Consider the following 14,386-nt stretch of genomic DNA (forward strand, 5'->3'; position numbering starts at 1 on the left):
AGCATCATCCACATAACATCAAGGCTAAAAGCATGTTTGTTAATGTGTGGTTAAAGCCACGTCCCTAGTTAAAAGGCTTTAGGCCACACAGGTCCCTGAACAGGTAGGGGACCTAGGGGAAAACTGCAGGCCTTGATGTTGGGCATCTTTGAATCCTGGCTCTTCCAATTATGAAGTCTATGGCCTTACATAGGTAATGTTGCCTCTCTGAGCCTTCGTTTCTTGATCTGTAAAATGCATTCAAGTTTAGAGGACTTCTGGGAGGATGAAAGTACATGAACAGTTTTTCAGATTTCCCCCCTTAAAATAATTCAGGTTTCCCCAGCCATCATCTAGTAGTCTCCTTCTGAGTTACTAAAAATCTAGAAACTAGAGGGGTTGGTTGTGAGAGCTCAAAGTTTGGCTCCAGGTGGTCACATCTGCCTCTTGTTTCCATCTGCCTTTGACCATTTGCACATAAAATAGTGAACATATAAGACTCCACCTAATCCCAGAATGCGTCAGGAAACCACAGTATTCCTTTTCTTATGCTCTGTGTGTCTTATTCTATTTGCTTATAATTGTTTGATCTACTTAGAACCTACCAGAACCTGCAATTGCCATAATGCATTCTAGTTCCTGCTTCTGTACCTCTGCTCAATTCTAATCCTGAAAGCATTTCCTAGCCATATATTCTGCTCGCCTTCTTTTCTAGGAGCACCACTTATTCAGGTTTCTTAGACCTCTTTCTTTCTCCTGAACACTCCCTATCTCTTTTCCTTTCCCTCGTTATCAAAAATCCTCTAACCCAGGATTGTCTCCTAGCTTCCTGGTCTCTCACTGCTCCTCCTATTTATCACCATCTCCTCTAACTAATGTCTTTCCCTGCTCACCATCTCTCCTCTCCAGTGCTTCGTCTCCGTTACTCTCTGAGGATGCCACCTCTCACCACTCCAGGCCACTTCTCTAAATTCGAGATTGGGAAACTAGTTCTTAAGAGTTTTCCTCCTAATAGGTGAATATCTATTTCATTTGGGTTACTCTCAATTCCTGTTATAATAGATTCCTTCCTTCCAACATGGGGATCGAATGACACCAGTATTTCTATTCACATTTTTAGATCGCAAGCTGGCGGCTGACAAAGTATTAACAACAAAGCAAGAAATTATGGAATGTGTAGCATCAGCAGCCATGATATCCCCAGGAAGACTCCCTGGGGAAACTCCTTCAGGACAGATGGTTGAAGAAGCTTTGGGAGGTCTGGACAACTTTGAGAAGCCAAAAGGAACGGCTGCAAGGAGCAAAATGAGTCCACTCCCTTCCCGGGAAAGACATCTTAGTCTGGCTATCTTCAACAAGAAAATCTCCACTGAAGAGTGTGTCCTTGAGTGTAACAAGAGTGAAAGGAATCTCAGTGTGAATTCAAATGTCTTGACACGACAGAGAGTTCATGCTGGAGGAAAGGTCTATGAGTGCTTGGACTGTGGGAAAGCCTTTTGCCAGAGCTCAAAGCTGATTAGACATCAGAGAATTCACACTGGAGAGAGGCCTTATGCATGTAAAGAGTGTGGCAAAGCTTTTAGTTTGAGCTCAGACCTTGTTAGACATCAGAGGATTCATAGTGGTGAAAAACCCTATGAATGTTGTGAATGTGGAAAAGCTTTCCGGGGCAGCTCAGAGCTCATTAGACATCGGAGAATTCACACTGGAGAGAAACCCTATGAATGTGGTGAATGTGGGAAAGCCTTCAGCCGAAGCTCAGCCCTCATTCAGCACAAGAAAATTCACACTGGAGACAAAGGCTATGAGTGTACTGAATGTGGTAAGGCTTTTGGTAGAAGCTCTGTCCTTATTGAACATCAAAGAATTCACACTGGAGAAAAACCTTACGAGTGTAACGAATGTGGAAAATCCTTCAATCAGAGCTCAGCCCTCACGCAGCACCAGAGAATCCACACTGGGGAGAAGCCTTATGAGTGTAGCGAATGTAGGAAAACATTTAGGCACAGGTCAGGCCTTATGCAGCACCAGAGAACTCACACCAGAGTTTAACTCTTGGGTAAGGATTGTACAATTGTGTAATACCAGGGATTCACTTTGGTGGTGAGATTCCCACCAAAGTGAGAAGTTTCCCGAGACCAGGGTTTCTGTCCTTCCAGTCTAAGTCAGTACTTGCTGTACAAGGAGATCCACACAAAGGTGGTTGTTGATGTGTTGAATGGGCGCCTTCACGGTAAAGCCAGGTTTGGGGCAAAGATCCTGAAAGAACGCCTTATAAGATGCACTGCGAGGTGGTGCCTCCCAGGGCAAGGATCTCTGTCCAGCAAGAACAGCATGCATGTGGCTGTTGGAGGCATATGCTGAGAGTTACTTGGTTCTCTGAAGTGTTCAATTATGAGGTTGTGAAATGTTGAATTACGCTCTGGATCCATTTATAGTTCACTCTGCCCCCTTGCCAGTTCTCTTCTCAGCCCTGAGCTTCCTGAGGTCAATTGAGGTCTGTCTGTTTATTGTGCACCTGCTATGTGCCAGTCATCAGGGGCAGACATAGCCATTGCCCTCCCAGAGTTAAGGGCTAATGGGATACATATATATTTATTAAGCAGGTAATTACAGTAAAGTGTGATAAGTAGAATAATCTAGGATTCTGTCAAAATACGTGGCAGGGCCACCTAACCTGGTCTATAAGACACTAAAGGCTTCTTGGATGTGATGAAATCTCTTGGGGGATAAAGGGTGGGTATAAGCCAGGTCAGGGCAAGAGGGAAGAGAACATTATAGACAGAGATTGTTATAGCACATAAAAAGGCATGGAGACAGGATCTACAGATGTCTCTTCATCAGGACTCCTCCAGCAGGAATTTGTTCCTGTAGACTCTGGTTCAGAAGCCAGGACTTGTGTTGGTTCCTCACTTCCTGTTTATAATCAGTGAGTTGGATAGCCTATCCCAGATCCAGAGTTACTTAAGAGACCTTGAGGGACTCAGGACAATTAGTGTGATGGTAGACTTTGGTGCATCGTATGGAAAAAAGCATGTAGGTACACCAAGGAAGGAAAACATATTGGAGGCTAGAGGGACAGTGTTGGTGTCCCATAACCCTGGGGCTCAGGAAATGGGAAGCTGACAGGAGCATAGGAGTGGGAGGTCTGCCTTCCCAGGATCCACTATTCCTCATTTCCTGTCTCCTCCCCTCATCATCAGGCTCAAAGATACTAAGCTACTTGAAGGCAATGAATACTTATTGAATTACCCCCTAGATTACTCAAAACTCTACTTCTCTGCTAATTTTTATTTTGGCAGTTTTAATTAACCCACCATTAATTGCTGAAGGCAATTCATATGTAAGAGAAGATTTGATTTCCCTTCCAAATACTGTCTCTTTTGAATCAAAGCTGTTGTGGGTTGTCTGTTGGTGATCAAAGCTGTTGTGGGTAATAGGGGAGGTGAAGTTGGGCGTGGCGGGGGGGGGGGCAGTCTCTGTATCCATAGGTTGGAGGATTTTCATTGAGTGAGGTCAGTCGGAATTCTGGAGAGACCCTTCAAATGGATGAAGTTGCCTTTTCCTCTAGGTGACAATCGGATGATTTCATGTTTTTAATTTTATTCAATAGGGTTTTTTTTTTCCAGGTTGTGAATTAATTGTAAATGTTGGTAATACAGAAAATGAGAAAGTACAAGTCACCCTCAATCCTACCACCCACAAAAACATTGTTAGTATTTTGCAGTTCTATTATTTTTTTCTTTCCCCAACGCTAGTATTTTTTGGCAAAAATCATGTTTGGTAAATCATTTTTAGTAACTGATTTTAACATTTATACTTTGACTATATACTTAAACTGTTTAGCATTAGAATGTAATACAATATGTATTATAATAAAATTTGAATCTTAAGCTTTGCTTTGAAATGATTTTTCAGGAATAGGGAGCCTAGTAACACAAGTGGAGGTGTGCTGGGAGAAAGCGGGAGGGAATTGTGGCAAGAAATCAGGGAGTGAGTGTGCTTGGCTTTTATTTCCTGGTTCAGGTGTCTGGAAACATAGCTAGTCCCTTGGGCTACAGTTCACCAGGTGAAGTCACAAAATTTAGGGGCAGCTGGTTGAGAAATCATGGGAAGAACAAATAGCCTCTTTAAACACATACACATTTGTCCCTCCTCCCCCCCCCCCAGGAGCAAGAGCCTCGAGACTGCCATGGACTTGGACTTCCCCTCCTCTCTCAGCGGGTCCTCAATGGAAACATGTGCAGAAAAACCCTAAGACCCTTTAGATTTGTGATCATTTGCACCAGCTAAGAAGACAGCTGTAGCTGATAAAGTTACTGAGTAGCAATGTCTGGTTCTGACCCACCAGAAAGCAAGGTCTGCCCACAGGGCTCACCCTTCTTTGCAGAAATGCTCTCCAGGTCAGTTTCTTGTACATGGGAAATAGTCTAATTGGCAATCCCTCTTACTTGGAGGATTCATTTAATGGGGCAAGAGAAGCAAAGGAATTCACAGGGGAGCTTGGAGACACCAAGGTCAGCTTTGCTTAAATTTCCAATCTCCATCTGGACAGTTAATTGCAGTCTATGGAAATGAGGAGGGAGAAGGCAAGAGGTAGGAAAGTGATAGTAAGCACCCTGCCTAAATTGCACATCTTATTTAAAATCACCTTTGAGGGGAACCTGGGTGGTTCGGTCGTTAAGCGTCTGCCTTCGGCTCAGGTCATGATCCCAGGATCCTGGGATCAAGTCCCGCATCGGGCTCCCTGCTCGGTGGGAAGCCTGCTTCTCCCTCCCCCACTCCCCCTGCTTGTGTTCCCTCTCTCGCTGTCTCTCTCTGTCAAATAAGTAAAATCTTTAAAAAAAATTAAAAAATAAAATCCCCTTTGACATCTACCTTATATTGGTGCCTGCTCTTTCATAAACACAAAGAACGTTGAAGCTTTAACTATAAAACGTCATCTACTTCAGCTCCTTTAAGCTGAGGGTGGAGTTGTAAGGGGACTTGCTTATGGCTGCAGAATTCATGGAAAAGCACTAACAAGAATAAAGGGCTCTACTTCAAGGTTATTGCTTTCCTCAACTACAGAAATCCTTCATGCAAATAACTTGTATTTGCACAGAGATAATTTGCAGGACTTTTCTGTACACTAGTGTGAGATGGTTGTGTCTGTCACTGTCACTTAACAATGAGGAAGTCATGGGCCAGAGGGTCAGAGTTAACAAGTTAGATAACCTAGGACTTGGGAAGGACAGAGATGCTACAGAAAGCATGTGCTTTTCTTAGTATTTCTTGACTATCCTGGGCGCTCACTCCTTTTACCCTTTTTTCCTCTAAGGTTACAAGTATTTATTGTAGGAAAGTTTGGAAGACAGAAAAATCACAAGAAAAAATTAAATCACCTATAATTTTATCACCCAGAGATAGCCAGTGTAGCACTCTGAGATTACATTATTTCCAGGATTTTTAATGCATAAATATATTTTTACATGGAGTCATATTGTACATGTTCTATTTTACTTAAGATATGCTGTCATTTCTTTTGACATCAACATCACTTTTTTAACAGCGTTTTAAGACTTTGTATACATTCATGATGTTTTCTGAAGCATACATTTCCAGGTAGAATTTTAAAGTCAAAAGGCAATGCTTAAGGCTTCTGGTATTGATTGCCAGAGATCCGACCTATTCACAGCTCACCAGCAGCATTGGAGTCCCAATGTCCCTGAATCTTCGTTTTACGAGGGGGGAAAAAGTGCTGTTTCAACTCTCGCTTTAATACACATTTTTAATTCTAGCAAGGCTGACCCTCTGTCACCCATTGGCATTTGTTCTTTTGTGATTTGCTTACTTAGGTACAATTTTTTCTACTGGGACTTTTTCATGGGGAGATACTATCGAGAAGTGGCTCCACAGAAGGGTTTCGTTTTCCTATTGCCTGGTTCGAAGTCTGGCCTGACCACTTTTTAGCTATATGATATTGACTAAGCCATGATCCTAAGCCTTCATTTCCTCATCTGCAAAATATGCGCTGTCAGAGAAACAACAAATATATACAAAGCCCTCAGCAAAGTACCCAGTATGTTTCTTATGGATATTTAAGAACGCTCTATAAAGAATCTCCCCTTTTGTAATATATGTTGTATCAATTCCTACTTAACAACTGTCCTACCCTTTTCAGTTTGAGTCTTTATCTTGGGAAATAGAAGAGCTGAATATGAATAGCTCTTACCATGTTACTTTGTTATCCTATCCCTTTCTTCACATTCTCTCCCCAAGCATAGGGATTCAGCCTACCAGCCATTCTTAAGGTTAGTATCTGCTTATCTATGTATGTCCCAACAAGCACATTCTCTACTTATCCTCATGAAAACTCTTCTTTTCCTAAGCTCAGGATTCTAGATTCCCATAGATTCCTATTTTTGGCAAGGTGTTAGAACTCTGACCTGTCAGGTATTTTTGAATAATAGGTTTTTCTGTTGCTGACTAACCTGTATCCCTTCCTGCATTGCACTGAAAGCACCAGTCTAGGGATACTTTTCCTGCTGGGTCTCTCAGAAGAGGGTAGTCTCTGATGGACCAGGACTGTTACTTTTTGTTGCCACTCCCCTTTAGCAGGTCTTTAAAATTCACATGACTGTGAAATACTGCTGATAAAAGGCAAAACTGAACACATTTGAGGTGCCTGGAGAATAAGTCACAGACTCGACTGAAATTACTTTTTAGCACCTGAGCCCAAGGGAGTGCACTAGAACTGTGGGGGTACAGCCCCAGAAACAAATGTGGAAGCCAGAGCAGCTTTTGACCCAGAGCCTTGTGAGTGAGCAGGAAGCGGACAACAGCTCTGACAGTCTCAAGAACCAAAGGAGTCCTTCTGTTTAGGAAAAGGAAGATTCAGAACTCTAACAGGTGCTTAACCCGCTAGGCTGGGCTCTTTCTAACCACCCCGCCTTCCTCCCCCCCAGCCAGGTCTAGCTCAGCCTAGGCAAGGAAACTAGTTATTAACCCTTTCCCCCAGCTCACACCAGACCAAGACAAAGCTCCGCTCTACCCTGTAGTCCAAGAACTCCAGGTTTTGTCTAATAACAGAAGCTTCTCCACCGGCTCTTACTTTGCTACATCCATGCTTCTCTTACAGACAGGACTCCACTTCAAAAGCAACTCAACAGGAATACTCCACACAAAATGGCCTTTTCTCAGACATGCCAGACATTCTTCCTGACCTTTGTCTGTTCCCTCTACTGGGAATATTGTTCCCCGGCCTGTCTGCCTACTTACCTGGCTAACTCCTGTTCACCCTTCAGTTCATTTTTCTCAGAAACTTTCCCTGATCCAAGGTTGGGTCAGGTACTCCTTAATGTCACAGAGCCCTGACATGCCATAATGCTGGTTTGCCTTGCCCATTCAACTGCAGAGACAGTCTTATTTCCCATCGTATGCCTAGTGCCTGACACAAAACAGGCCCTCAAAAAATAACTGTTGGATAAATTAATTTGTATTCTTTCCACTACCTCATTTCTGGACCGCCCTGGGCTCAACACATTATCGATGAACTGTCTCCCCATCTGTCTTGCTGCCCTGTCACTGTTCTTAATTGGCCAGTAAAATTTTGTATTCCTGAGACAAAATGTCCCTCATACTGTCCACACCATACCCCAAACCTGGCATGTGGACAATCAGATTCAGGGACAGCCCGGGTTGCTGTACCCCCTTCACGACATTCTCATGGAAAATGAGGTTTCAATGTTATATTCCCATTTTTCTCATTTCCTGAGTATTCCTAATGGTAAGAGAAAAGCTGGAAGCAGTGATTCTTCCATCTGCTGTTCTGATTAGTCCTAGGAAAAGCTTTCAAGGGACAATTTGCATTAGCATTGGGAAGTGCTGCTTAGTGAAGTCAGAATGACTCCAGACCTGGTAGTTTACCAGCCTGGAGTCTTGTTCCAAAGTAAACCCTTTCAACTAACAAAGATAAAAATCTGACCGAAATATTTACAACATTCACTGTATTCACAAATTTACAGTGTGGACCCTCTGGTGGCGCATGAGGACTGATCTGTGCCTGAAAGCCTTCCCACATTCGTTACATACGTAAGCTTCATCCCCAGAATGGATTCTCTGATGCTGAACAAGGGCTGAGCTCCTTTTGAAGGTTTTGCCACATTCATTACACTGATAAGGTTCCTCTCCGCTATGAATTCTCTGATGTCTGATGAGGTTTGAGCTCAAACTGAAAGCTTTTCCACACTCATTACATTCATAGGGCTTCTCTCCACTATGTATTCTCTGATGGGTTATCAGCTCTGAACTCTGCCTGAAAGCTTTTCCACATTCATTACATTCATAAGGTCTCTCTCCTGTATGAATTCGCTGGTGTCTAATAAGCTTTGAGCTTTGGCTAAAGGTTTTCCCACACTCATTACACTCATAGGGTTTCTCACCAGTGTGAATTCTTTGATGTATAATGAGATACGAACTTTGACTGAATGCTTTGCCACATTCATTACACTTACAAGCTTTCTCCCCAGTATGAATTTTGCGATGTCTAATGAGGGCTGAGCTCTGATTGAAGGCTTTCCCACATTCACTACATTCATATGCTTTCTCACCACTGTGAATTCTCTGATGAATGATCAGGTAGGACCTCAAACTAAAAGCCTTCCCACACTGGTTACACTTATAGGGCTTTTCTCCAGTATGGATTCTCTGATGTTGTGTTAGAGAGGAATGCTGTTTGAAGCTGTGGCCACATACATCACATCTATAAGGTCTCTCTTCTATAGGAACTTTCTGGTAAGTTATAGAGTTTGTACTTAGAATCAAGCTGCTTTGAGGCTCATGATGGTCTCTCTTTCCCAGAGATTTGTGTGTGAAGATTACTTGACTAAAACTGCCCTCTCGGGAAGGGGATCTTCTTAATTTCTCCCCTGTAGCACTTTCTTGTTGCCACTCTAAATCACTGCTGTGTTCACTAACTCCTCCAGGTGAAGGTTCCTGGGGACGTCCTTGTGACTTTTCTCCTGAAATGTCCTTCTTGGTCGCTGATTCACTGTTCTCACAATCTGAAATGATAACAGCAAAAACAGACTTTTATTTCGCTAGTCACTCTCAGTACCCACCATGTGAGAGAAAACAGAGGCTTCTACCCACAAAAGAGGTCACGGTCCACACACATCTTTCTTTAATTGCCCATACTGGTCCCTCCGACTTTCTAATATGAAGGCCTACATCTACAGTTTGAGGTTTCTTCTTTCCTGCTTCCTCTGAAACTTCACTTGATCAATTAGCTACTATTCCTTTCCTATTATTTTCACCCTCTTTCTCTGCTGACTCATGTTCACCAGCATTTAAATAAGACCAAATTTCTCATCTGTTTCACATCAAGCTCCTTTCCTCCACTTCTCCTTCACACAACCTCACTTCCATTCAAAACTTTTTTAGATTTTATTTATTTGACAGAGAGAGACACAGCGAGAGAGGGAACACAAGCAGGGGGAGTGGGAAAGGGAGAAGCAGGCCTCCTGCATAGCAGAGAGCCTGATGTGGGGCTCGATCCCAGAACCCAAAGGGGTTCAGAGAGCTTCCACGATGGTGAATGCATCCAAGGGCCACAACAGTGGTGAACCTCTAACCTCATGGGGACAGAAGCTCCTGTGCTTGGGACCCTTCTGGATCTTGCTCTATGTACCTCTTCATCTGGCTGTTCACTTTTGTCCTTTATAAACTGGTAAGAATAAGCAAGGTGTTTCCCGGAGTTCTGTGAGCTATTACAGCAAACTATGAAACCTAAAGAGGTGGTTACGGAATGTCAGATTTGCAGCCAAATCGGACAGAAGTGTGGGTGACCTGGGGATTCATTACATGCTACTGGCATCTGAAGTGGGGGGTGGGGAGGGAGGCACTCTTGTGGGACCAAAACTTTAACCTGTGGGATCTTCGCTAATTCTGGGCAATTAGGCTCAAAATTAGTGTTACTTAAGGTGAGGGAAAATCCCACACATCCAGTGTCAGAAGTGCTGTGAGTAGAAAAAAGAGTTTTTCCCTTTAGGATGGGATACTCTTCCTCCCACCTATTTACCTGGTTTTCTTTTTACTCATAGTTCAAATCTTAGTTTAGGTGTCTTAGTTTGGGTGTCTCCTCCTCCAAGAAGTACTCCTTGAACCTCTAAGGTTGGGTTAAGTGTGTTCATGTGTCCTCATAGTACCTAGGGCCTACTTTTATTCTGTAATTTATTATACTATATTGCCATTGCCCTTTTGCTTGTCCACCACCCCATCTAGATGTCAAAGTTCCTTGAAGGTAGAGACCCAGTGCCTACCACAGTACCAGACACGTGTTAGCACCCTATTAAGTTACACAATCAAGGAGTAAGTGAAGAGATGACAGGGAAACTGAAACACGAAGGGCTGACTGTACTTCCTGAGGGTTGCTGAATACAAAGCTGCTGAAGTGGGTACCTCTGGTCTAGAGTAAGACAAGTGAGAGGCTCAGGTGTGGCATGTTTGTAAAATGTAATTAATTCTGTATCCTCAAAACCAGAGGCCTGATAACAGTTCCCAGATGAGTTTCTACTTTCTTACCATTTTGGGGGGAAAGGCAAGGTTCCCAGGGTTTCAGCTGTGTCTTTAAAGGCTGGAGTTGGATGTTTGTTAACTCTTGGGATGTTCCAAGACCTGTCAAATCCTTCCATGGTACTGCTGGTCCCTGAAATCAGTAAAAGATGGTTAGCTTTGTGAAAAACTCCCCAGGGAAAATGCCTAGTAAAAATTTCAAAGAGGGAAACGACATCTCCAGGATAGGCGGCAGGGAAAAAAAGAACTATTTAAGGACAGAGACAGGTACGGCCACAGTAGTCACTGCAGGGTGTGGTGCCGTAGAGACAATTTTCCATTCCACTGCTGTGAGGACGCACATGCTCCCATCTGTACATTTCTCTTCCCACAACATATCACATCTCCCTGTTCCCACCTGCTGCTGCCCTGGATCATCAAATTCCCTCTCCAAATCCTCCAACAGGGTCACAGCTTCCTCGCCGCTTTTTGGACTATGTTGTTGAACCCAAATCTGCAGCTCCTCAGGCAGGATGCTCAGAAACTGCTCGAGCACCAGCAGCTCCAGGATCTGCTCCTTGGTGTGCAACTCTGGCCTCAGCCACTGATGGCAAAGCTCCTGGAGTCGTCCCAGGGCTTCCCGGGGCCCAGGTGTCTCCTGGTAGCAAAACTTTCTGAATTGCTGGCGGAACAATTCTTGGCAGGATCTGATGCTCCCACTCTGCTTACATTTCTGACCCCAGGAGAGGCTTTCTTCTACTTTCACTAGTATTAGTTCTTGATCCTGAGGACTCTGAGGTACCGAGGTTGAAACTGCTCTGGATTCCACAGCCATTCTGGCCTAAACAGTGGAGCAAAAAGCTCACTATGACTGGGTACAGTATTTCAGAGTTTCTTTGAGTACTCTCTTCTTTTCTGAAAGATAGAAAAGCACGGTTAACTTATAGCAGTGAAAAAAAAATCTTTTAAGAACTTATAATAAAGATCATCCAGTAATGTGTTGAAAGGAAACAAGTTTGAGACTCTAACTAAAATAATAATCAAGTGACAAACTAAAGATCATTCACCCCATTTATCACCCATTTAGAATTTCTGCCACTAATGCATAAATTATTTTAGAAGCATGGGCGCCTGGGTGGCTCAGTTGGTTAAGCGACTGCCTTCGGCTCAGGTCATGATCCTGGAGTCCCGGGATCGAGTCCCGCATCGGGCTCCCTGCTCGGCAGGGAGTCTGCTTCTCCCTCTGACCCTCCCCTCTCTCATGTGCTCTCTGTCTCTCTCTCTCTCTCAAATAAATAAATAAAATCTTTAAAAAAAAAATTATTTTAGAAGCAAAAGAATGCAATATTACCATGAATTACATAATGAGAAATTTCCTTTTCAATTCTTTCAATCCTGATGGTATCAAGGAGAAAAAAATCTGTCTTTAACTTACCTGTAAAACTTGCAGAACTCCCTTTTCAATAAAGTATAAGCCTCAGACTTCTTAAGGGTAACAGTATCTAGCTAGGATTTAGTAATGCTGACTTTAAAAAATTTATTTTTAGGGGCGCCTGGGTGGCTCAGTCGGTTAAGCATCTGCCTTTGGCTCAGTTCATGATCCCAGAGTCCTGGGATTGAGGCCGGTATCAGGCTCCCTGCTCAGCAGAAAGCCTGCTTCTCCCTCTCCCTCTGCTTGTGCTCTCTCTACCAAATAAATAATGTCTTCAAAAATTAAATAAATAGGGGCGCCTGGGTGGCTCAGTCGGTTAAGCATCTGCCTTCGGCTCAGATCATGATCCCAGGGTCCTGGGATCAAGCCCTGCATCGAGCTCCCTGCTCAGCGGAAGCCTGCTTCTCCCTCTCACACTCCCCCTGCTTGTGTTCCCTCTCTCGCTGTCAAATAAATAAAATCTTAAAAAAATAAATAAAATAAAATATAAAAATTAAATAATAAAAATATATTTGTAGTTACCTTCCATCTATGGCAAATGATGTTTTTTTTTCATTTGCGGGAGTAACAGTTTAAAAACTTCATGTTAAATGAGTTGATTTAAATAAAAACACTTTTCTTATAATTGCCATTTGATCAAATTTAGTTTTCAATGCATTTCTTCAACAAGCACTGAGGCACTTACCATGGGCTCTGTCGTGAGCCAGGCATAAGACAAAGGTTTTTTGCTTGTGAGTAAATTAAACTACAGAGGAATTAACCAAGAAGTGTTTGTTAAATGCTTACTGTGTGCTGAAAAACATGTCCGTTATCATAGAAACACGAAAACAGCAAAAAGGTTAATCTCATTTCTCAAGCTTAGAATATAGGGGAGTAAACAGTATTTTTTTTCTTTTAAAGATTTTATTTAACAGAGAGAGACAGCGCGAGCAGGAGCACAAGCAGGGGGAGTGGGAGAGGGAGAAGCAGGCTTCCCGCCCAGCAGGGATCCCAATGCGGGGCTCGATCCCAGGACCCTGCGATCATGACCTGAGCCGAACGCAGACGCTTAACGACTGAGCCACCCAGGCGCCTCAGTAAACATTTTTTAGAGTGAAATATGGCAACAAATAATTATGTGTTAAATTGTGTGACAGAGCTCACACATGACCTGATTCTAGGATGGGTGATTATCGACAGGAGGGTATGCCCTTGAAAACAGCAGGACAGATCAACACAATTTGATCCTAACACTAAACTTTAGAGATTAGAATATTTAGGCTAATATTCAGGTTTATTAAGCCAGCCCGGCCGCATTAGCCTATTTTTATAGCCCGGTTAAACTACAGCATTTGCGAAGTCACAGAGTGGGGGAGCAACTGTTCTTTCCGCTGGAAAGCACGGGCTTGAGCTGGCCTCCTCTGTCTCCCCAGGACGCTCGGAAACGCCGCCCGGACAAGGGGCCGCGACCCGGGGATGGGCAGGCCCGGGTAGCAGGGCTCCTTCACCTCGCGCCCGCCGCCCGGGCCGCGCGCCCTCCCCGCCCTCCCTCCGCTCGGGGCCCGCGTCCCTCACCGCGAAGCCCAGCAGCGCCCAGGGCGCAAGCCGCTGACTCGGAGCGGCGAGCCACAAAGACCGGAAGTGCGCTCCCGCGGCCTTCCGCTCGCGCGTCCTCGGGAGCCTCCGTGCGCCCCGCCCCGTGCTCACAGGCAGCCAATCGGCGCCGCGGATCCTTCGTTCCCACCGCCTTCCTTCTCTGGCGTCCAGCCCCGCCGAGCGCCGAGGCCCCGGCGAGGGTGAGCTGGGAGGCGGGCGCCCTTGGGAGAGGTCGTCCCACCCTGGAGGGCGCCGCCCCCCGCCTTGGCTGCCTCCTAGCGTGGCCTCCTCCGCCGGCACCCGCCTCTCGCTCACCACTCCCTATCATCTCACCTGCAGTTTCCCAGGAAAGTATTAAGATTTTCCTGTAATTGTAGTGAGTTTCCAGTACCTCCGGCAAAAGTTAACGCGTCTTCTGTTGCTCTTCCGTGTGCATACCGTTTCAGCCTTACAAGAGCTCTGTGCTAGCTCTGTTACGCCACTGTCTGGCCGTAGACACCACTGCCCGAAGTCAAGCCCCCGTCAAAGCCTGCGTCAAAGACCCCGTCGTTCAAGGAGACTCTGGTGTCCCAGGCTGCGAGTCTAACGAGGGGTGTTCCCATTTTTCACCGGAACCTAGAAGACTTAGTGATTTTTTCTTTGGCCATCTAGTAGGTGAAAAGTGGTGCTTCATGTTTTAACTTGCATTTCATTTAGATTAGGGGCCTTGAGGATAAGGTATTTTTTTTACGTTTATTGACCATTTATGATTTTTCAAGGAAATGGCCTTTCCCATTTTTTAACTTGAAATGTTACTATTTTCCTTTTATATTTGCGATAGGTTTTTTTACTTGCAAGGTCATCAACTCATTTGTTACAAATACTTCC

The 14,386-nt window shown here is 44.4% G+C and overlaps 2 protein-coding genes across 2 annotated transcripts in view; one reads left to right on the top strand and one right to left on the bottom strand.

The window, feature by feature from the left end:
• The window catches only part of LOC110576866 (zinc finger protein 24), an 81,416-nt gene extending 79,190 nt beyond the window's left edge, over positions 1-2,226 (top strand). Inside the window, exon 8 of the mRNA XM_044921294.1 lies at positions 1,391-2,226. Within this exon, the coding sequence (XP_044777229.1) occupies positions 1,391-2,031 (641 nt within the window). The 3' untranslated portion in view covers positions 2,032-2,226. The remainder of the gene's footprint in view (positions 1-1,390) is intronic.
• The window catches only part of LOC110576869 (zinc finger protein 271-like), a 45,214-nt gene extending 31,652 nt beyond the window's left edge, over positions 1-13,562 (bottom strand). The window contains 4 exon segments of the mRNA XM_044921293.1: positions 7,983-9,023; positions 10,543-10,666; positions 10,931-11,427; positions 13,499-13,562. Coding sequence (XP_044777228.1) covers positions 7,983-9,023; positions 10,543-10,666; positions 10,931-11,347 — 1,582 coding nt within the window. The 5' untranslated portion in view covers positions 11,348-11,427; positions 13,499-13,562.
• Between the last annotated feature and the right edge of the window lie 824 nt (positions 13,563-14,386).

Source organism: Neomonachus schauinslandi, chromosome 14 (genome assembly GCF_002201575.2).
Source record: "Neomonachus schauinslandi chromosome 14, ASM220157v2, whole genome shotgun sequence".
NCBI classification, from domain to species: Eukaryota; Metazoa; Chordata; class Mammalia; order Carnivora; family Phocidae; genus Neomonachus; species Neomonachus schauinslandi.